This window comes from Gekko japonicus, unplaced genomic scaffold (genome assembly GCF_001447785.1).
Source record: "Gekko japonicus isolate JY-2015 unplaced genomic scaffold, Gekko_japonicus_V1.1 scaffold1708, whole genome shotgun sequence".
Lineage (NCBI taxonomy): Eukaryota > Metazoa > Chordata > Lepidosauria > Squamata > Gekkonidae > Gekko > Gekko japonicus.
In genome coordinates, this window is record NW_015176503.1 from 305,646 (window position 1) to 329,042 (window position 23,397).

The following is a 23,397-nucleotide window of genomic DNA, read 5'->3' on the forward strand; positions in this document are numbered from 1 at the left end:
AGTGGAACAGGCTTCCTCAGGAGGTGGTGGGCTCTCCTCCTTTGGAGGTTTTCAGAGGCTAGATGGCCATCTGACAGCAATGCTGAGTTTGTGAACTTAGGCAGATGATGAGAGGGAGGGCAGGAAGGGTGGCCCTTTCTTACATGCGTGCGGAAATGCTGATTGCCACTTTGGGTTCAGGAAGCAATTTTTCTCTGGGCTGGTTTGGCCATGGATCCTGGAGGGTTTTTTGTCATCCTCTGGGCATGGAACCAGCTGTCACTGTGGGTGTGGAGGGGGAGGGATTTGTGAATTTCCTGCATTATGCAGGGGGTTGGACTCGATGACTCTGGAGTTCCCTTCCAAATCTATGATTCTAAGTTATAGCTTTGCTGAAGCATATTCATTTTGCCAATCCATTCCACAGGAGCTCCCTTATAAACATAACTTTTGAAATCATCATGCACTTATTCTACTACTTACAACCAATATTTATTTATTTACAGAATTTTTAACCAGTGTTTCTCCCTGAAGGCTCACAGAATATTGAACAATTAACAGTTAACGGATTTAAATAAATAAATAAATAAATAAATAATGCGATTAAGCAAACACATCCTGCTCCTGTCCTAGGAGGCTGCCCCAGGCTGTGAACCAAGAGCCCTTCTGCTCACATCTGAGGGTTTTAAGTACTTGCAAAGAGAGGGGAGGAGACTTTGCACAAATGGAGCTCAGCTGCTGTTGGCCTGCTGCTAGCAAGATCTTCACCACCCCCACCACCCCTGGTATACAGCAGATTCTTTGCAGTGTCTCTGTGTTGGATGTTTTCCAGTTAAACAGCACATCCAGTGTAATAGGCAATAGGAGGAAGAAATGAAATAAAACTTTGTGTCCTGTTTCCCATATGTCACTTAATGGTATGCTTTATGTCCTGTTTTTAGCTCCACATGCTGGTGTTAGTCCAGCTGAATATTATCATCAGATGGCTCTACTGGCAGGTCAGCGCAGTCCATATGCAGACATAATTCCTTCAGCAGCTACTGCGGGAGCTGGTGCCCTTCATATGGAGTATCTCCATGCCGTGGATAGTAAGTAGTAATCTTATAATGAAAGATTCTGGACTTGCTGAAAGGACATGTTGGTATATGATACGCAAGAACACAATGGGGCTGCCTTTGGTGGAGACCATTAATGTTGTCCAGAGACTTGAAACATTAACTGAAGTTCCACTGATGTCAGCCCTGTGTCGGCTCTACACAGTTGCATTAAGATTATTGTTACAGTGCTGCTATTAATATACATGGCACTTTACAGAGTTTCATGAACAAACCAAAAATGCCAAGTCCCTATTCTCTCTCTTTTAAAAATGTATATATTTGTGTGTGTGTGTAATTGTGTGCTTGCCTGGAAGTCATGATTGACTTCCGATGACCTTTACTGGAGGCTTGGACATTTTTCAAAGAGGGGGCTTGATTAGCCTGCCTCTGCATCCTGCCTCTGGTATTCCTTGCAGGCCACCCTTCCAAGTACTTGCCAGAGTCTGCCCTGGTTAGCTTCTGAGACCTGACGGGATTGGGCTTGCCTGGGCTATGGCGCCAAACTGAAGTTCCTTCATTGATTTACACTGTGGCAGTTCACTCCTTCTCTGCTGTAATTAAAGGGCAACTAATAAAAATGTTGCATGTAGAGAAAAGATATTTTGCAAGGTGGATAATACATTGGCCTGTAACAGTAGTACAAATGCCTTTGATCCGATGAACCCGGCAGATGTGTCTTCCATGAACCCCAGGGCACCATTAGTGGTGTTCAAAAGTGTGAAAGATGTCTTTAAAGGATGGCCCTTTGGGTTCTGTATCTCCAGCATATGAAGGTGTTTTCAGAAGTTGCAGGTCATGAAGAAAACACTCAAAATATTTATGTAGGTTAATCATTTTATTGTTTGAACAAATGTATACCCTGCCTTTCTGCCCTCACACGTGCTACCAATATAATGTCCAAAAAAGATGTTTTCTACTTGGCTATTATCCATACATGACAATGTATTAATTTATTCTTTTAAATAGAAAAAGTGTCCAACAAAAATATAAATATAAATGGATCAAAGCACGCCATTGGAAGGGGCCCAGTACCCTCTACTGCAGAGGAGCTGACAGCTGATCAGAGGCCATTATTAGCCATTCGGCTAATAAAATGAAGAAATGGCTGGGTTCCACCAATCAGTCAGGACAGGGGTCTGGGGTGTGTTGAAGAGGGGAAGGGGACAAAAGTCATCCTTACTCCACTGACTACAGTCCACCAACCATGCCTGAATCAACATTCCTGGACTTGGAAATGGCTGTTGGGGCAGGTAGGGGGTAGCAGAGTGGTAAAGATCCTTGATAATTGCATGAAGATCCAGGATTCATGTCTAAGTAGACTGCTGGACCCAACCCTCCACCTCTTCTTCTGCTAAGCTGTAGAATGAGTGGCCACTGATGATGTCCTGGAGAGGAAGGGTAAGGTGACAGTCTAGGTGGGCCACTGGAAAAACCCTTGGCCTCTCCTTCTCCCGCACAATAAAATCTGGCCACTAGTGAGCTTCAAGAGAGGAAAGAATGGGTGGCAGTCATGCCAAGAAGGTTAATAGAAAGGGCCCCACCCATACTCATATTCCCTCCCTCCCTCCCTCCCTCTCTGCGAAGCTGAATGCACACTTTTATTTGGAAAAATTTCTAACTTAAGATCACACATTTGAGATTCATTACAGCAACCACTTTTCAATTAAGGGCTGTTTCCTGTATTAAAAACGCACACGTATGCAGCTGTATTATGCAAATTGAGTGTTTTTTTCCAATAGTAAGTGGAGAATTAAACTAAGAGTGAATTGTGGGGAGGTCATATAGCCTCACCTTCTCTATTTGATGAGAATTTGTTTAGTCAGGCACTAGCTGCTTTTATCTAAACAGAGACTGAAGCTACCCTTTTACTTTGTAAAAACTAATTAAAACTATCTTAACTTGCATGGTTGTACAGTAAATTAATTGTCATTAAGCAGGAATCTGAATGTCCTACCATTCATCATGCCAAAGAAACCACTTTCTTCTTTGTCAGAATTTTAGATGAGAAAAGGAAAAACAAAACAATTAGCAGGAAGCCAATATTAAGATGCTGGGGGAAACAACAACAACAATAAAGATGCCCCTGCTTGCATGTAATAGCTAAGTGCTGTAATCAGTGTATTAAAAGGCAGCCTTATTCAGACTTCTCTTATCAAGAAAAATGAAAATTAGACATGATGGTAGCATAGATGGGATCCACATAGCATTTCCACTGGTAGAAGGACTTCTGTGTGTGAAGCATGACTTTCTCACATTCCCCCTCCAATTCCAACCAGGGGCCATTTGGTATGCAGGGGAAGGAAGAGAAGTCGTATTTTGCCAGGTGGAAGTTCTCCTTCTGTCCACCAAAAAGCTCTTTGGGATTCACCCTCTTTGTCTTGCTCTCTGTTTTCAAATTGCTCTGCGTCACCCCCTCAGACCCCCTCAGCTCAAATGACAGGATTACGTTACAGAAATAGTTCAGAGGATTGTAAACTTCTCACAGCAGGGACTTGTCCTTTTTAGCAGTTGTAACTTAATAAATGTGGAGCTGCGGTGGCTCAAGTGGTTAAGACGCAGAACTGCAGGCTGTGGAAGGTCAGTAGTTCAGCAGTTCAAGACCCGAGTGTGCCGCAAGACGGGGTGAGCTCCTGTCTCTAGTTCCAGCTCCTGCCAACCTAGCAGTTCGAAAGCAAGAAATTGCAAGTAGATAAATAGGTACCACTTCGGTGGGAAGGTAACAGCGTTCCGTGCGCCTTGGTGTTTAGTCATGCCGGCCACATGACCACGGAAACGTCTTCGGACAGCGCTGGCTCTTCGGCTTTGAAACGGAGATGAGCACCGCAACCCTAGAGTCGGAATCGACTGGCTTTCGAGCAAGGGAACCTTTACCTTTTTAACTTAATAAATTCATTGATGGTGGAATATACATAATTAATAATGATGCTGTAAAGATGTCCTTACTTGAATCTATCTGTCCATCTTACTCCTCCTGTGCAGCTTACCTTGCATGGGCAGGAAAGGTGCCACTGGAAACCTGAGAACGATGGGAACAGAATGACTTTGTTTGGGTAACCAGTACTCGGTAATGTTAACCCTTGTCTTCCATTGACACTTTACCTAGTCCATCATTCAAAGTTATTCTCCAGTTTAGTTAATATGTCAACTGCCACATTTTTTCTTCTTCTCTTGGACTTTAATCAATCTGGTTTGGTGTTAAGAAAAACATTTACTCAGATACTGATTTTTATTATTTTCATTGGGAGGCTACCATTTCCCCCTTTCCCCAGAAGACCCAAGGTACATCCTGCTACCAACTCTACCCAGGACTATATCTGCTGTACATTCTATGCAGGATGCAAACAAGGGGCATTAAGATCAGGATGTGAAACATCCCTACTCTCACCTCCCCCCAACAACATCCAGCCTGGTGAAGAATTCTGGAGATCTCAAAAGCTTGCAAACAATTTTGCATCATTTTGGTTAGTCCTAATAAGAGACAGTACCCTGACTTGGACAGCACGGGCTAGCTGGATCTCATCAGATCTCAGAAGCTAAGCAGGGTTGACCCTGGCTAGTATTTGGATGGGAGAACGCCAAGGAATACCAGGGTTGTGACATGGAGGCAGGCAATGGCAAATCACCTCTGAATGTCTCTTGCTTTGAAAACCCTACAGGGTCGCCATAAGTCAGCTGTGACTTGACAGCAAAAAAAAGAAACAGAAACATTACATTGCTTAAAATGCTCCTAATGAAAGGCAATACTTGATTGTTTGGGGAAATCTGTGCAGTTTTGCTGGGGAAATCTGTGCAACTTTGCTTGGAAGAATGCCCACCAAAAGTGTTAGTAATTATTCCAGTAAAAATAGTTTCTCAGTGGAGAACTACCAGTTATTATATTGGTCCATGTGGGAAAATGTCGAGCTTTAACTGTAGGCAGGAAGAAGGAAGGAAGGGCAATTACAGTGCTCATTAAGAAGGTGAAAAAGGCACAGGAGAACTTCAAGAGGTAACAGGGCTTGAGAAAGATGCAAACTAGAAGAAAGGTGAAGTGAAGCTAAAGGGAACAGGAACTGACACTAATCCATATTCCTGCCTTTGGACTGGTGCCTTACTGAAATGGCTGTAAAGATACAGTACTTAATGTATAAGAAGAGAGAAGGGAACTAATATATTTATTTTAAAAATGTGTGCCCTGCTTTTAAATGCACCCGAAGCAGCTTCCCAATAAATCACCGCAGGGCCTGTAGAACGGAGCTGTTCTACCAGGCCTTTGGTTAAGGTGGTGGGTGCGATCACATGCAGAATTAGCCACGGCATAGGCGCGAATGCCGGGCAGATTTTAAGGACGCGATTAGATGCCAACATCTGCCAAGCGTCCCACTCCCGTCGGCAACCCGTTTTCTCCGCTGCAGAAGTGGAGTAAAAAGACACTGGGGAAAACCCAGTAGCAAGCGGGTTTGCTACGGGCCAGGAATGGACTTTCCCCGGTGTGATCCCACCAGCATGCTTCCATGGCATTGGGATGATCTGATCGGGCCATCCTGACTCCATGTTGTTGTCTCCCCCCCCAAAAAGCACACGTGGTTGTGTCTGATCATGCAGTGGCGGGCCGCCCCCCGCAGCTCCCAGCGACTGTGTGATTGTGCAAATGCGGGTCAAATTACTGTGGAGCAAATAGCCTTGCTTCTCACCCACCCCTGCATTATCTCGCGCATGTGAACACTGCCAGTAGACATCAAATAACATTGGCCTCCCCTGCTTCAAGTGCTCCATGGCACTATTTACATCATGGGTGCCAGGAGTGACTGACGGACTCAAAAAGAGCAATCTTCTCTCCCCCCCCCTGGGGGGGGGGCATGAGCTCAGCATGCAGTGGACTCAAATGAACTGCTGAGCTGCCACTTGGTATTTTAAATTTGATATTTGATGAACTTTTCTATGAATTGATGTTTTAATTGTACTGATGTTTAATGAGATGGTTTTATTGGTTTTATGACATATTATGAATTTAAAAAATACAATACGAACATTTCAGAGTCAAAGAACATCAGAAAACAACAATATAGCTCCCAAAACAATAGTTATTATTTAAAACACAGACTAAAATGTATTCACATGCTCAACCAGGTTCTCAGAAGTAAAATATGAGAATGAAGAGGTTCAATGCTCAGCCAGCAAAGGCTCAAGGAATGAGAGCAACCTTTCACAATTTATGAGACTTAGCCAGGGTGGTTAGTTTTTGTATGTCCTCTGGTACCACAAGCTCTGTGCTCCCATAGAAAAAGTTGTTGATCTAACCAATGTACCTCCCAACAGACGAATACATTCAAAAGGAGACATTGAGCCATCCTAAAGTGGTAGATGGGTCTGTATAAGCAGAGGTGGTCATTCAGGTTTGTGGGCCCTATGATGTGGAGGGTTTTATCAGTATTAAAGACCAGCACCTTGAATCGCGCATGGAAACAAATTGGCAACCAGCGCAATTGTTATAAGATTTATATTATGTGTGCATTATCAAGTACCAGTTAGAAAGCCGGCTGCTGCATTTTGTATAAGTTGAAGTTTCTCGATTACTTCCAAGGGCAGCTCCACATAAGACATAGTACAGTAGTCCAGCCTTGTAGCTATGGAGGCAGAGATGAGTGTGCAGTGTCATTTTTGTCACTCGTTTGTCCCTATTGCTTTAGGGTTTCTTCCTCCAATGTGTTTTGCTCTCTCTAGTACTCCCAGAGGGAGCAAAACACATGTGGAAAATGGGGGGGGGGGACCCAAAGCAATGGGGGGGGAGTGACGAAAGCGACAGTGCAGAAGTCAACAGTGTCAACAAGGAAGGATTTTTTAAAAAAAAATTAGTTGGGAATGGTAAAAGGCTCTTCTAGCAACCACTTGAACCTTCCTCTCAAAAGGCATACCTGAGTCTAGAAGTAGCGCCCAGAAAGAGGCATAGGCATGATGTTAGTGTGCAAGGGTAGCTAAGAATACGAAGAGTGTGGGTAGGAGCCAACCTATTTTTCTGCTGAGGAAAAAAGAAGGAGGGGTTCCCTTTGACCAGCCAAGAAGGCTTTGCTGGGAATCAAGTTGGTAGTAGGCAGGGAAGTGAGTGAGATTCAGTGAAAAAGATGGCTCGATCCAATCCTAAGAGAAGAAACAAAAACCTGGGCAGAGGGGTGGGAGGAATGGGGAAACCGGCCAGCTGGCTCAGCTACAGCTTGTGTTTTTGGTCACATTCCATACATATCCCCAACTTTCTAATTTGGGGATCTTGCTAGAAATGTTAATAGGACTAGTGACCTTTAAGAGCAGACTGGAAACTCTATCCAGCTTTTTATTACAAGGATCCTCTAATAGAATGGCACATTTATGAGGGGCCTACCTGTGGGTCCAGACCCGAAACCCAGAAGTCAGAGTTCTCTTACAATAACAACTTTTATGTTCTGTGCATCTCAGATAGCTTTATTCTGTGTTATGGGACAACAGCTTCTCCCAGTGGTTAGAGTATAAATCATGATGAACATATACAGGTACAATGAAATGGAATGACTTGATTTTTAATTTCAACTTCCATTTGAAACTATAGTACAAGTGATGTATTTCAAGTTAAAAACATCTTAGTGTGAAAATGCCTGCAGGTCTACTATCTGTTGCTAAAGGGAATAGAATCAAAGGTGGATCCTGCATCGTCACACAGCATCAGTGGGGTGGTGGGCACCATCTGTCTTCCAGGCATTCCGTTTTATGCAGTGGAAGTGAGAGTGGTGCCCACTGGTGCTGCGTGATGCCACAGAGCCCCGTGCCCACATCCTCCGTGTTACGTTGTCTAATTAAAGTTACTTAAGCATAGGTTTTGGTTTTGTCATTGCTGCAATAGAGCTCTTTCCCCATTTGGCCTCCTCAGTGAAACAGCCAATTCTTATGAGCTTTGCTAACTGTTTTTCTACTCTTGAGGCAAACAAAAGACATCATCATTCTCAAGTATCAAAGCACTGTATTGAACAAAGCAGCAGACAGCCACACAGTAAAGTAGCAGTCCCATAAAAGAGAGATGAAAAAGGTTAAATTATAAGGAGCTTGGAAAAAAAAATTTTTTTAAAAAACCCTTTACATTCACTTTTAAATGCTGACTCGTCAACGCGGTATCCGGAGAGAGATTGGAACAACATGGGTGCATGCTGGTTACACAGATGTAGAAGAAGGGGGACAATAACCACAAGCCAGATGCCAAAGATAACTGACACTGTTGTTGGCAGTCTTATCTGTAACAGGGTTAAGGCCAAAGAGAATTCCAAAATGAAGCACAGATGGAAGCCTAACTAGAGATCAGATCACACAGTGATAGAAGCAATAAAGTGAGAATTCAAATACCAAATTTAAGACTTTGGGTGAACGCAGAGCAGGGAGAAACCAGGAGACCCAGTACTTTATTAGTGCCATGTGCTTTTCTAGATAACATTCCCTCCCCCCCCCAATCATGGTCCAGATTTGCTGGAGAAAGAATACTAGGCAACGTATATTATTATTATTGGTTTCATCCAGTAGAGCTGTTGTTGTTTCATTGGTGTAAACAGGAAGTTAGTACTGAAGGGAGAGAAAAAGTAAATGTTGAATGTTGATATTACAGGCCTAAGAACACTGTTCTGGGAGTAAGCCTCATTGACTAGATCTGGGTAGGATACCGAGTAGTCCTGTTTTGGATAGAATTCTAAGACCAGGAATAAGCTCTTGAAATAATTAAGAAAAATTAGCAGTATAATTGTCAGAACGGATATAAACAAGATGTGCCTGAGTTTGGGCACAATCCAATCCAAGATAAACACTTTTAAGTCAAATTGATTTCAGTGGCTGGGTTTAAGCGTGTGCTTCACAGGGCAATCCTATACAGAGCTACACCAGTCCAGGCCCATTTAAGTCATTGGGCTTAGACAGTGAGAACTGCGTAGGACTGGACTGTAAATCTCTCCCACTGAACACCATAGAACCAGTGTGCTTATCCTTGGCAAGACTGTGCATTTTGTTTGTAGAATTTTTTTTTATCAAAAAGGAATTCCAGAGTTGATTCCCTGAAAACATCCAGCCTTCAATTTTTAAAAAGATGCATAATAACTTCCCCATCCACACTTTCCTTGGAAGTTAGCTACCACGTTTTTATCTCAGCACTTTATTTCACAGTAACGCTGTGAGGTAAAGTCAAGCTGAGAAGGAATGACTGGCCTCAGGTCACTGAGGGAGGCTTAGTACTCCTCCCTGAGTAACCACTAAAACCACACTGGGTCGCAATGTAACTGCACAGAAGAACTTGCAGAATTTGTCATAAAATCCTACAGTTTGCCTAGCTTATTTGTGTGAATGAAGAATGAATGTGCAATAGTCATCTCGTATGGAGCAAACAATGAAACGTAGTGGAGCATTTGGTCATGTGTACTGTGGGGAACCTAATTTCAAATCTTTACTTAGCCCAGAAGCTCAGTTAGTGATCTTGGACAAGTCATTGTGTCTCAGTGTACGACTGAGGGTGCAGAATTAATCCCTTCTAAACCCCTTGATCTCGGTGGACCCAGAAAAGTGTAACTCAGTTTAGGGTGGCACTCTGAGCTGCTTAGAGAGGAAGAGTGAATGTAGAAGCGCATGTTTTCCAAAGGGTGTTATTATTCATAACTTTTTTGATATAGTGTTATCCAAACAGAAATCATGAGGGGGGGAATATAGCATCTCGATCTTTGTTTTGTGTTTTACAAGACCTTGTTGGGGCTTTTCATTAATATGGTAAGGCTTTAGGTTCGCCAGTAGCTTGGATTTGAACCGCTCCATCTCCTCGCTTCTAGTGAATTAATGATGTGAATGTCTAAGTAGCCATCAGCTTCATAAATCACCAGAAATGAGAGGGATAACGCATAAAAGTCTTTTCCTTTTGTTTAGCCATTTATCATTTTGCTTGCACATTAATAAACAGAGCTCCCCTGAGGTAAGCAATGGAAAGATAAATTTTTCTTCCTAATTTTCCTCAATCGTAGCCAGTACATCATAAGTGGAAAGAGCGGGCTTGTCAAAAGCACGTCTCATTGTTGCGGCGACTCTTTATAACCAACGCCAGTAGTGAGATATAAAGAAGGCAGAGTACTTGGGTAGATAATTGTTTTTGTTTACATAATAGGCGCCAGGTTCCCGAGTCCCAGGCTGTCAGCGAGACCAAGCCGAAAGCGAACGTTGTCCCTATCTCCGCTGTCTGATCATAGCTTTGACCTTCAGACCATGATCCGGACATCTCCCAACTCCTTGGTCACAATTCTCAACAATTCCCGTAGCAGTTCTTCAGCAAGTGGCTCTTACGGCCACTTATCTGCGAGTGCAATAAGGTAAGGTCTTGCAAACTGCAGGGATCTTTGGCGTATATAGACCTTGCAGCGGTGAATCACCAACAACTTCGTTATCCACTAGTGGTAACTTTCGGTCCAAAATACTGTCTCTCTAATCTCTGATTCTCTTTCTACCTGAAATATGTTTGCAATACTGAAACGCCCATTCCTAAAAAGCACTCATAGTGCAATCCTGAGCAGAGCTGCACCCTTCTAACCTCATTAACTTCAATGGACTTAAAAGAGCGTAACTTTGTTTAGAATTGCATAGCCCAATGTTTCAGCCAGTCGTAACAATCCGTTTTAAGCAAGATTACTTAGATAAAAGCTTTCCATGCTTGTGGGGGGTGTTCCGGCTGTGCAGCACGATTCCTAATCATGGTTATTCCAAAATTATGCTGCACTAAGTCCCATGAGATTTTGTCCCTGTAAGTATACAGATTGGAACTTTAGAGATACATGAGTAGTCAGCTGGATTTGCATTTCTTTAGCCCATCTAAATTAACAGGTATTTTTTTGTTCCTGATTGTGAAAACGATTAACAAAACTTAATCACCTACCTTCAATGTACTGAATATATTAACAAAACTAAAGAATTTTTAATTGCTTAATCACCTACCTTCAATGTACTGAATATATATTTTATTGTGCAGCTGGGAGAAAACTTAGACTGACACTGCAGGTGGGTGCCCTGCTATGAGTCCCCTTTCAACTCTTTGCATGTCTTGGAGGAGAAGAAAGTGCCGAGATCCTCATACCCTCATCCTAAGAAAGCCTCTTGCAAAAGTTGGCAACATTTTGTTCTGTGAAGTACAATTTCCTCTGAGGGCTCATTCAAAGTTTGACAGTGTAGAGGCCTTTTCTTCTGGAATATCTGACCTGCCCCTTTCTGTTCCTTATTTGCACAGGCTACCTGAGCGGAAATGTGAAATTAACAAGGTCTCGTTAATTACAGACAGGGCTGGGTTTTTTGTGTAATTTTTTTTTGGCACTCTCTGGTTACTTTTACCTTGCTGTTTGGCTGAGATTAAGCTAAACAAAAAAATGGGAAGAGATTAAGCAGTTGGGAGCAAGGGGGTGAGGCCAGTTTAAACAGCAGGAGGAAGAATTGGAACAGTCAAGGCTGAAAGGTTGGAATACAGGAAGGCAAAAACCAACTGGGTTGCCTGGATCAGTTTTCCCTCTCAAGCCAGCGGTCGTGTAAGAGGGAAATTGGCTGGAATTGTCCTGTAATTTTGACAGTGACTCTTTTTGCCTGGAGAAATGAGTTGAATTATTCTTGGCTATTGTCTTTTAGCGGATGCCATAATGGAAAGTCCATCATGCATGTTTATACTTTGTTGCTTACATTTATGTGTTGTTGAAGCCAATTAAATCAATTGGATTTACTGTCCAGTAAGTGGGTTTAGGTGAAAGTGAAAAATGGCCAAGACCATGCATAAGTGGACGTGTAAATGAACAAGAGGTCTAACACACTGCATGTACAAAGTGACAGATTTTGGTGACTGTGTCGCATGTCAGTGGAGCTCGGTGTGTCACAGTGGGATTGAGGCTGTTGCAGAACATAGCAGGATTGGCCCAAGACCAGGAAGAGCTGCAAGAACTAGGTGCATACGTTATTACACATGCATCCAAAGTGACAGATTTTGGTAACTGTGTCACGTGTTATGTCAGTGGAGCTCAGTATGTCACAGTGGGATTGAGGCTGTTGCAGAACATAGCAGGATTGGCCCAAGACCAGGAAGAGCTGCAAGAACTAGGTGCATACGTTATTACACATGCATGGTGGGGCACTTTGCATTTGCTCACTGACTCAACACAAGTATGCCCTTTCCAGTTTACAGATGGTATAAAACTAGATGGTGTAAACACTGTTGGAAAACTGAACCCTTTCAATAAATTTCATCTACCTCCTCAATGCAGGATTGCCAGGTCTATATCCCAAGAAGGCTTCTGGAAGGGTTGAATAGATAAAGGGCTGAGGTTCTTTAGTATTTTCTATCATAGTTTTACAGAGATGGAAGAAACTGTATGGGCAGGTTTTTCTCTTATTTGAAATCTTTTTGTGTATTCATTTATTCAAGTATTTCTACCCTGTTTGTCTTCCATTTGGGGACTCAAAGCAGCTTATAAAATAAATTCTAAAACATAATTTAATTTTTTTAAAAAATAAACAGTACAGTACTGCAGTATACTGGCTTGGTTCTGTATCCACTGGCCTAGCTCATCCAGGTCTACAGGTTTTAACCCAAGAGCTACAATCCATGAGCCCTTTGAGCCCTACAATCCATGAGCCCTTTGGTAAGTTTAATTCTTGCCCTTTGCCCTTTGCCTCATATTTTTGGCCATGCCCAGGCTTAAATACCTATAACAGAGGAGGGAATAGAAGCTCAACCAAGATGTCATCCAGCTGTGGCAGAGATGATGCTAAGACATCCCTCCCTCTGCCAAATAAATGAGCTTTCTCAGGTTCTGAACTTGACAGGCTACTCCATGGTAAAGTGCTACCACATGTGCTTTCTTCTAATGTGTATTCTTAGACATGTGTGGACTCTGTAACTTGGGTTTGGGATGCTCACTCAGAACCACAACCAATTTGTGAGAATTAAGCTCAGTGTCAAGGGGAAACCTCTTCCTGCTTCCGCAGCCTGACTAGTTTGGAAAACTGACACAGTCACCAATTAAGGGGAAGCAGAACATGTGATTTAGGGACCTTTACCTGGCTGGCATGCAGATAAGCTTTAAGTGCCCCTAACAGGCTACCAGTAACCATGAAACAAATAGATATTTTCCGAAGCAAGGTTTAGAATTTATTGAGGAAATGTAGGGGTATTGGAATTGAAAACGATACTCAAGCATAAGTGACATTGTTGTGTTCAGAAGGACACGTGTTCTTAAGAGTTACATGAGAGGAGAGAAAGAAAAAACGAAAGTGAGCCAGCCGTCTGACTGAGTGAGAATTCTGCATCAGAGAATGGCCACAAGAAGAAGAGGGAGAAGGAGTTAAAGAAGGGAGAGGAGACTTTTTAAGAAAAAAGAGTGAACAGAGCTGAGCTGGATAAGAGTATATTGGTGGGTTTTTGAGGGGGGAATCTTTGCATTTTTGTCTGTGTCTCTGTGTGTGCGTATGCGCCTGTGCCTGGAAGTCATGGCGACCTCTGGTGACTCCTACTGGGGCATGGAGGACGTTCAGAGAATTGGCTTGATGGCCTGCCTCTGGCCTTCTGGCCCTGATCTTCTCTGTAGGTCTCAGGGTTCCCTAACTTTTTTGAGCTTGCCAAGCACCCTTGGAATTCTGACACATCGTGGTGCGTGCAAGTACAAAATAGCTGCTGTGAGAGGTGGAGCCGACCATGCAGTGGCTGCTGCAGCTTCCCTCCAGTCACACAGTGAAGATCCCTGTGTTGTGGTAGCAGCTGCTGGTAAAGCAACAAAAATCTGCACAGCTAGTCAGATCTCTAGTGGCCAGTCAGAAGCCCCACCTGGTCATGCCTGCTCCCTAAAAGCACTTGCTGGGCTCCAAGAAAGGTGCTGGCGGGGGCACCGTGGCTCCCAACAGGCATCACGTTGGGGGCCCCTGTTTTATCTTAACAAATGCATAACAAACGAGAATGTATTTTGTTAAGAACAGTTGCTCTGAGGTAAATTCCACAACTGTGACCAGAAACTACATGACCTGCTTAGGAGGACAACCACAGAGAAGCCACAATGTTTGGATTTGATTATAAAGTCTGTTTTTCTTTTGGAAGTCAGTTCTGTGAAATACGATGCCCTCGTGTTATTGAAATATAATCTGCTGACCTGTTTTACCTCCGGTTTAGAGAGTGGGTTTTAAAATTGGAAGAGAGTCGCCGTTGTAGGAACATAGAATTAAAGGGGGAGTTGAAAGATGGTGTAAAATTAAAGTTTGCCTGCTGGAAGAATTGTTCTGAAATCTGTGACAGTAGTGGAACCTGAAAATAAGATGAATGTGTTACGCCCGCCACCCTTTGAGTCAAGCACAAATACAGGGGACAACCCCCCCCCTCTTTTAAAGACTGGAGTAGCTGAACCCCTATTGCAGAGTTTTAGAAACACTCAATCTGAAGCCAAAATACCAACAAAACCCAGACGGTTTGTGTTCACCTTTTTGGCAGTGATATATGCAGAAAACAGATGGGCTGTAAGGCAGCACGGGCTGCAATAGGCTTTAGCCCATTGAAATCAATTGGAAAGTACACTCTTCCTCAGGTTGTGTTTTCTTGACACTTTCCTCTTCTGGAGGAGCAACTGCCCCCCTCTCTGTTCCCTATGCAGAGATTATATAGCCCCTAACTCAGAGCTTGTCTGGATTGCATGGGTCTCTATTAGGGTTGCTAACCTCCAGGTGGCAAGTGGAGATCTCCCACTGTTAAGCAGACAATCACAATCACTTGCCCTGGAGAAAATGGCTCCTTCGGAGGGTGGACTTCATGGCATTATACTCTGCTGAGTCGTCGTCCCCCCCAAACTCCACCACCGCCCAAACCTCCAAGCATTTCCCGAGCCAGCGCTGGCAACCCCAGCCTCCATGCAGTTGGGCATTCATTCACACGCAGGAAGAGGGGGAGGATGGGTATAAAGAACCTCTCCCACATGGATATTGCAGGTAGTCTATGAAATGGGGCACCTTAATTTGGCCCTTCTGACTTGGAAATGACAGGATGTGCAACTTGAGAAATCTCTCACGCTGCCTTTGATCATCCAGGTTACTCGGTGCGAAGTGGTAGTGGTAGCATCATTAGGCTACTGGACACTCGGATAATTTTTGGGCCTGTCTGCACTGCCCTCAGGCCTCTATCCAGGACTTTTTTTGTTCAGGGGGCATTTAAATTTTTATGCAGGCAGTTAAAATACAGGTTATTAAATTAACCAGAATGCCTGTCGTTAAAGGGGGAGGCTCCAGGCCTGTTTCTAGCCCTTCCTTTTCAAGGGACGGCAGCGAGCGCATCAGTTCCTAGGGAAAAAACACTCAGAGGGCATTTAATCGTCTTCAGAAGGCGTTTAAATGCCTTTTGAGTTTCCTTCCACACGGCAAGAAAGCTTAGAAGGGCATCTTCAGTACATCTCCCAGCAACCTCTCTTTCTGCTAGCCCAGTACCACCTAGGTCACGGTCAAAAATAAGGTTGCTGGCATGGCTATTTGTGGGGCATGGCCCCGAATTGCCCCACTGTAGAAATGACTGGCTGCTCTTCGTGGCCAGCCCTGCTGGTTTCAGTGCTCTCGCAACGGTCCCTGTCTGACGAGACCACAGTCCTCACTTGATCAGCTAAATTAGGGTTCTGCAAATATTATTTGAAATTGCAGGACATGTACACTTCTGTGGGAGATCCATCCTGCATCATTAGGGGTATTGCTATGTTTCTGAATGCAAGAGACTGAGATATTGAATTGGCAGCTGCAACGGTTAACTTACCCAGCAGCCATCTATTTTATATTTGCCCTTCGTCACACATACAAGATAAGGAATTCTTCTGGTCTGCCTACAAAGTTTCTTACTGATCAAGGAATCCACGGGTGATTTTTCTCCCTGCCTTTTAAAGGACCTGTGTGTTCCATGTAATGTTAAAGAGGCATTTGATTAACCAATGGTTTTTATATTCACAATGAAGACTATGATTATTCTCAGCCTTGTTCCCAGAAGGCCAAGGTTGGCTGAAACTATCTCTGCACATCCTGAGTCTGCAGGATTCTCCATACAGAAGCAGACAAAAAGCTGGAGGTTCATAGCCTGAGATGTCCATTTTCACCCCCACCCATTTTGTTTTTAAAACATCCAATCAGAAGACCTATAAGAAGCTCACTAGATGGTTCATGTGATCATTTTTCATAACGTGATGTTTGCTTTGGGGCATTGATATTTTACTATAGCGTTTTATCATGGATTTATTACAACTATAGGCTGGCTTAAGTGCTACTTGACAGTATGAAGACCTGGCTGCATATTTTATTGTAAATAAATATATATACTGAAAGGTTGGAAGGAAACTGTAAAGAAAACTACTTTGCTGGAGTTCCTGCAGAAAGAAGGCCAGAACTGAGGTCCAACAAGCAATAAAATATTGAATAAATAAGGCAGCTGAAGAGTTTTACATTTGAAGTTTAAAACTGAATCCTGTTTTGCCTAAAATTATGCTAGGGCTGTTGCCCTGTGAATCAGAAGCACCGTTAAATTCTTTTATGTTCTCTTTCTATAGTCAAGTACATTTAGCCCAGTCCATCAAGTAAAATCCATGCGCAGAAATAGACTTCCATGAGTGCTTGGATGCACAAAACCCATCATAGCTTCCTTGAGCCTCTACCAAAGCAGAAATAGACTTCCATGAGTACTTCTGGATGCACAAATCCATCATAGCTTCCTTGAGCCTCTACCAAAGGGAAAGACTGGGATATAAATATTTAAATAAATGAATGAATCTACATTGTAATCTTCATGTGGGTTCAAGCAAACTGGCCAGATGGTGTCTTTTGGATGTGGAATGGGGGCCTGATTCTTTAAAATATCATTGAATGTGAGCTCAGTGTGGAGTTCATATTACAGTAAACCTGAATTTTTGACCTGTCATGCTACGGTGGCTCAAGTGGTTAAGATGCTGAACTGCAGGCTGTGGAAGGTCAGTAGTACAGCAGTTCGAGACCTGAGTTGCCGCAAGATGGAGTGAGCTCCCGTCTCTAGTTCCAGCTCCTGCCAACCTAGCAGTTCGAAAGCAAGAAATTGCAAATAGATAAATAAGTACCACTTTAGTGGGAAGGTAACAGCGTTCCATGCACCTTGGTGTTTAGTCATGCCTGCCACATGACCACGGAAACGTCTCCGGACAGCGCTGGCTCTTTGGAGATGAACACCGCAACCCTAGAGTCGGACTCGACTGGCTTTTGAGCAAGGGAACCTTTACTTTTACATGCAAAATTAAGGGAAGTTTTGGTTGGTGCAGCAGCGTTCTGATTTCTCTCCTGTTCCCAACATCATACTGTTTATTTTTCATAATCTTCTGACTGATTTCTGAGGACAGGGAAGGGCGGTGGCGAGGGGGCGGGATCTGCCACTGCCTGTTCTCTAATATTCCTCCTCATATTTTCTTTACTTCCTCCCATCTTTTCCTGAAACCATAAAGACCAATCCTGATGTCAGCATTTTGTATAAAGGCAACTCTTAAGCCCCACCAGGTTGTTTTGTCCATAAAATGTTTTTTGGAAGGCACCAGAGAGTCTTGTTCTCAAGCGGGAACCTACTCCAGTTAACTAGTTGCCCTGACAGCTCTGTGCAGGTTGACATTTCTGCAAATGTTGCTCCTCCAACCCACTTCAATTAATCGATACACCTTCTTTGCAAGCCGGGTCTTGTCAATTTGTGTCAACTTGCAATTTAGTTTTAATTTACAGAATGAGGGAAATAAGATCTCTTAGCTCCAACTATCTCAGCTCTTCCAGAGGGCATATGGGAGCACTCTTGAGTTTACTGACTCTTGTTTGCTTCCCTCCCTACTTTTATTTGTACACTAGGAGGCTAAAAATCTTCTGTACAGCAAGCTGTTTGCAGAGGTACAACTTGGAGAACTGAGAGGCAAGTGAAGGGATATTGCTTTGTAGGAGCAAGTCAGAGATTAATGCCCATCATTTGAAGGAAGTATGGGTCAAGAAAGGTCTGGTGGAACAAAATGGTGGCCACTGTAAGTCATTGGTACTGGTATTCTACAGCTGTGTGGGGATGAGAATAAATCCTGCTCTTGAATTTATAGCCGAAACAGTTGCTGTTGTTGTTTTTAAAAAAGGAGAGGGAGAGGAAGAGAGAGGACAAACTATGGATGCCAGAGATGATGAATTTCATTCATCTTACTACTGGTGCAGAGCACTCCCTTTCTTCTTACATACTTTCTTATTCATCTCTCATTATGAGTACTCTTACCCATAGGTAGGTAGAGATATACATAGTGTTAATGGTGAGCCCACTGAGGAAGTGCACTCTCCACAGTTACTTAAAGTGGCTTAAAAACCACCTTAAATATAGTTTGGGTAAAAAGAGACGGAAAGCAAGCCATTAACTCCTTACCCTTCACACTAACTGACCTCTGCTCAAGGGTTACTAAAAGCAACTCAGAAAAGTTCTACTTTACAGAGGTTCTTAAATCTTTGCAAGACTAATAAATAGAACAGGAGTGGCCACCAAAAAAGCCTCAGCAAAAAAATCTATTAATCTCAAGTCTCATATGGATGGAGGTGGTTCCATACGCTGCCTAAATGATATATTCCAGACAAGTGCATCATTCTGTTGTAACCAAAATGCATCCCCCCAGTCTTTCAGACTTTCAATATGAATCAACAAGGATTCATAGGCATTTCATCAATTTTTTTGTGAGAAAACAAAAAAAAATGCATGCTATTCAGTAACTTTAGGTTTCTTTCAAGTAACTCAGGATTGCAGTTATCTGAGGTGGGTAGGAGTCATTCACAAAATGCTTATGCAGTTAGCCGGAGTTTCTCAATCAAGATTGGACAATTCTAAGATCCATCACCTTTTCGAGTTATACACTAGATCAGGGGTGGCCAAACTTGCTCAACGTAAGAGCCACATAGAATAAATGTCAGATGTTTGAGAGCCATAAGGCACGAACAGATATCACAAACATGTTTTTATTTTAAAAATGCAAATTTGCTTTTTATTAACATTAAATGAAATGAGACTGCCAAAAATAAAAGCAAAAGGCTTTTAACAGATATTGATAATGATATTTATTTGTCCAATGATATTTATTTGTTTGCTAATTATATTTATTTGTCAGAGAGAGAGAGAGAGAAGAAAGAAGGAAAGAGGTGGAAAGAAAGAAGGAAAGAGAGAAAGAGAAACAAAGCAAGCAAATGGAAGGAAGGAAGGGAGGGAGGGAGGATAAGCATGGCTCCCCTTCGCTTTCCCAGCCACCCTGCTGGGAGCCGCACGATATGTGTGAAGGAGCCTAATGTGGCTCCTGAGCCACAGTTTGGCCACCCCTGCACTAGCTGATGCTTCCTTTTGCTAAGCCGATGTGCCATACAGAGGACAGATGCATCATTTGGCACTGGGGGCTGCATAATCCAATTCATTAAGCATAAGTAGCTATGGTAAAGAACTATAGGGCAGTAAATACTCATTCTCCTGCTTCTTGATTTTCTTTTTTACACATGCATACACATATGTGTTTGCAATGGGCTATGTGCCAGAGGTACCATCAGGTTTTATGTTTTTGTGGTTTTCTCCAGCTTCACCATAATACAAGAACAAGTTCTCCATCTATGTAATCTTGAATTAACTGAGCTGCCAGGACCGATTACAATGCAAGACACTGAGGTTAAAACTAGAAGTGATGGTGGTAGTTTGTGTGCATCAGCCTGGGAGCTAGTGGGTCTGATTTAAGGAACAAGAGGCATGCAGAATTCTTCCCTTACCTGCAGCTAGCTTCCCTGGAGGTCTTGCTTTCAAGCCAGGATTTGCTGTCATGACGTCTCCTTTGGCTCTGAGGTTGTAATGTTAGTTAGTGGGTCTGATTTAAGGAACAAGAGGGGCCGGTGGATGAGGCGGTCAGAATTCTTCCCTTACCTGCAGCTAACTTCCCTGCAGGTCCTGCTCTCAAGCCAGGATCTGCTGTCATGACATCTCCTTTGGCTCTGAGGTTGTAATGTTAGGCTCCCCTACTGGGCCTGGGCAAGACCCATAGACCTCAGTGGGTTTAGGTAAAGGTAAAGGTTCCCTTGCTCAAAAGCCAGTCGAATCCGACTCTAGGGATGCAGTGCTCATCTCCGTTTCCAAGCCGAAGAGCCAGCGCTGTCCAAAGACGTCTCCATGGTCATGTGGCCGGCAGGACTAGACGCCGAGGCGCACGGAACGCTGTTACCTTCCCACCGAAGTGGTACCTATTTATCTACTTGCAATTTCTTGCTTTTGAACGGTTAGGTTGGCAGGAGCTGTGGCCAGAGACGGGAGCTCACTCTGTCATGCGGCACACTCGGGTTTACTTTTGCACAAATAAATAGGCTTAGGATAATGCTGCACAAGTGATTGTTTTCTTGTATACCTGAAAATCTGTGTCAATTATGAATAACAGGGCTTTTTTCACTATTCTAACTTGATGGGCAACAGCAAAAACAAAATGGTCATGCAATTATTATTATTTTTGTGTGTGTAAAAGAGGCTTTACTAAAAATAGACTGAAACCTGCCTGAAATAGAATTTTTTTTGGGGGGGGGGCGATAGTAAGAAAAGGCAAACTGTTCAATAATTGCTATTTATTGCAATAACAAACTTTAGATAAAGCAAAAGGGTCGGTGACATGGTGCTTTACCGCACTTTTATTGATAATATTGCTCCGTTACATTCGTCTGTGTGAAGCAATTTCTTTAATCTTGGCTTATGGTCCACTCTTTCATATGTCTCTAGATCTTATTACAAGGGAGAGAGAAAATCAATTGGTTAAATGTGTTTTGAACACCATGCTTGTCATATCACTCATTTGTTTGCAAAGATGGAAAGCTCAGACCATCCAGAATGTCACCTAAAGAATTTCTATCAGTGCCGTTTGCCTGCAGAAACTGATGGATTAACCTCTCCCCCTCTCTGAAATTAGTGATCAATGAACCTCAATGTAGAAATATTCCAATGGGAAAGTGCCCACTCCCTGTTCGAGTTAAACAACAATAAACCTCTATTAAAGCCCATTATGCATGCTAATACCTGTCATCACTTCATTATTGTAGTTCCGGGGGAATGCCTTTCAGTAGTGCCATGACAAAAATGGTACTGGATAAACTATTGTCAGTGACATAACATTAAAAAAAAATTGTTCAGAAAGAAAGCACCTAAAAATATAACAGACTATAGCAAGGTTTTGCCATCAGCTTTATTTTTTAAGCATAAATCTGTTAGGTTTACAGAAATCTGCTAAGTATTTCTAAGCACCTATAAAACAAAGTGGACAGATTATCTTTGGAAGACTTGGAGTACATTGTGATGCCAGTGATGAGTTTAATGCAAATTTAAAGCCTTTTGATGCAGCTATAGTTACAGCTCAGCACATTTGCTGAAAGTACTACTCTTAAAAGAATTCAGTTTTTCCCCTCACCCATTTTAAAGCGAAGTCATAGGATGTATGTTTTTCAGTTTGATCACAGTCCATAAAGAGAGGTTTTGGGGTTAGTCTGAATAAGTTACTGTTATTAATGAGGTGATCTCCCCTTTGCTGTAGTTTGCCCATTAAAGAGAGAACAATACTAAGAATGCCCAGAGAGAGTTCTGCAAGCCCTTTCATTCTGCATTGTATTATTTTAATAAAAGGAGGCAGAAATGTCCCCAAAACAGTAATTGTTCACAGCGAGATTTAGAAGGAAATTGGTAATAATATTCAGTTATTGCAGTCCCCTAGTCCTTGCCTGTGTTCCCTGTAAGCAACCATGAATGATTACAGCTCGACTTAGCTAAGGTAGCCTCTATGGATGATTGATAGGACATTAATCAAAAGATGCATATCAGCTTCAGAATTTGTTCACAAGCTTTCTTCTAATAGCTGATTTCATGTTCAGTGAGCTCTATGCCAGTTTGTTCAATTTATTCTTCAGTGTACAAGCCATTCATCACCGAACACAATGATTTAACACACACACAAACACACGCCCTTTCCCTTTCAGGAACCAAAGATCAGAGTGGTGTAACTATTCTGTTTGGTTCATTAAAACACCATATAGTACTCCATGTTCACCCACGCGTGCCTGCTATATTCATTTATAATTTTAAATTGTCTTCACTTGTACAAGGCACTACACTAACCTGATTCTGGGGTCAAAGATACCCCCATTAAGTTGTAGCTTTAACACAATAGTATGTATTGGACAATGACTACAATTTAATATTAACACTATTATATTAATTTTTATTGTTTAAAATAAAAGGGTGCAGCTGTACAGGGATGGTATCTGAAATTCACAACCACCCCCATAGTCTGGAGTTCATAATCTCATAGAAATGATGAGATCTCTCTGACCACAAATACCATGCAGTTTTTCCTTTCACCAAAGCCCTTTCCAAAGTATGAATAATATATATTTTTAAACTAACTGTTTAACACCCCCTTATCTTAACTACTGCATCATCACCAAATAGGATATTGGATGTTAAATGAAAGTGTTAACCATAGTGTGTGGGGGGGTTAGTTTCTCCAGTACTTTGAATTTCCAATGCCCCATGTTTCATTTATCCCCTATACATTTTAATTAAAGTGCAATCCTAAACGGAGTTGCAGCCTTCTAAGGGCAAGCCTAGATGATATGAGTGACACAACCCCTGACTTGGTTCGCGGACACATGTGACATTGGGAAACTAACATTCCTAAGGGTGCTAGGACCTCATTCAGCTTGGGAGCATGGCATGGGGGGGGAAGGCTTATGTACTGACTGCAGCATGTGTAGCCCACACCAGGGCAAACAGTGCCCCCCTTCATGTCCATTACAGCTTAGGAAAACAGTACATGAGGGAAGGCTGAAGTCCCTCTTCCCCCTATACCACACTCCTTAGTTGAGTTGGGCCCCAGCACAATTTGTTGCCTGATGCCATGTATGTCTGCAAGGCAGGTCAGCAACCCCGACCCAATTCATACCACATGTATCATCTAGTTTAGCCCTAAGTCCATGGAAGTCAGTGCTTAGGACTGCAATGATAGTGTCTAGTAAGGCACTTAGGGAAGCTCCTCCCCTATTTTTGTCAAAACAGATGCAGGGACATTGAACAGTCAGTTATCAAACAATCTACCTAGCATAGGTTAATGGAAACTCTCATAAATGGAAGTCAGTGCTTAGGATTGCAATGATAGTGTCTAGTAAGGCACTTAGGGAAGCTCCTCCCCCATTTTTGTCAAAACAGATGCAGGGACATTGAACAGTCAGTTATCAAACAATCTACCTAGCATAGGTTAATGGAAACTCATATATATATATATATATATATATAATT

General features: G+C 42.6%; 1 protein-coding gene across 2 annotated transcripts in view; it reads left to right on the top strand.

Moving 5' to 3' along the window:
* The window catches only part of GLI3 (GLI family zinc finger 3), a 287,197-nt gene that overhangs the window by 200,229 nt on the left and 63,571 nt on the right, over positions 1–23,397 (top strand). For both annotated transcript variants that reach the window (XM_015427324.1, XM_015427325.1), the window contains exons 5-6: positions 921–1,067; positions 10,207–10,408. In XM_015427324.1, coding sequence (XP_015282810.1) covers positions 921–1,067; positions 10,207–10,408 — 349 coding nt within the window. The remainder of the gene's footprint in view (positions 1–920; positions 1,068–10,206; positions 10,409–23,397) is intronic.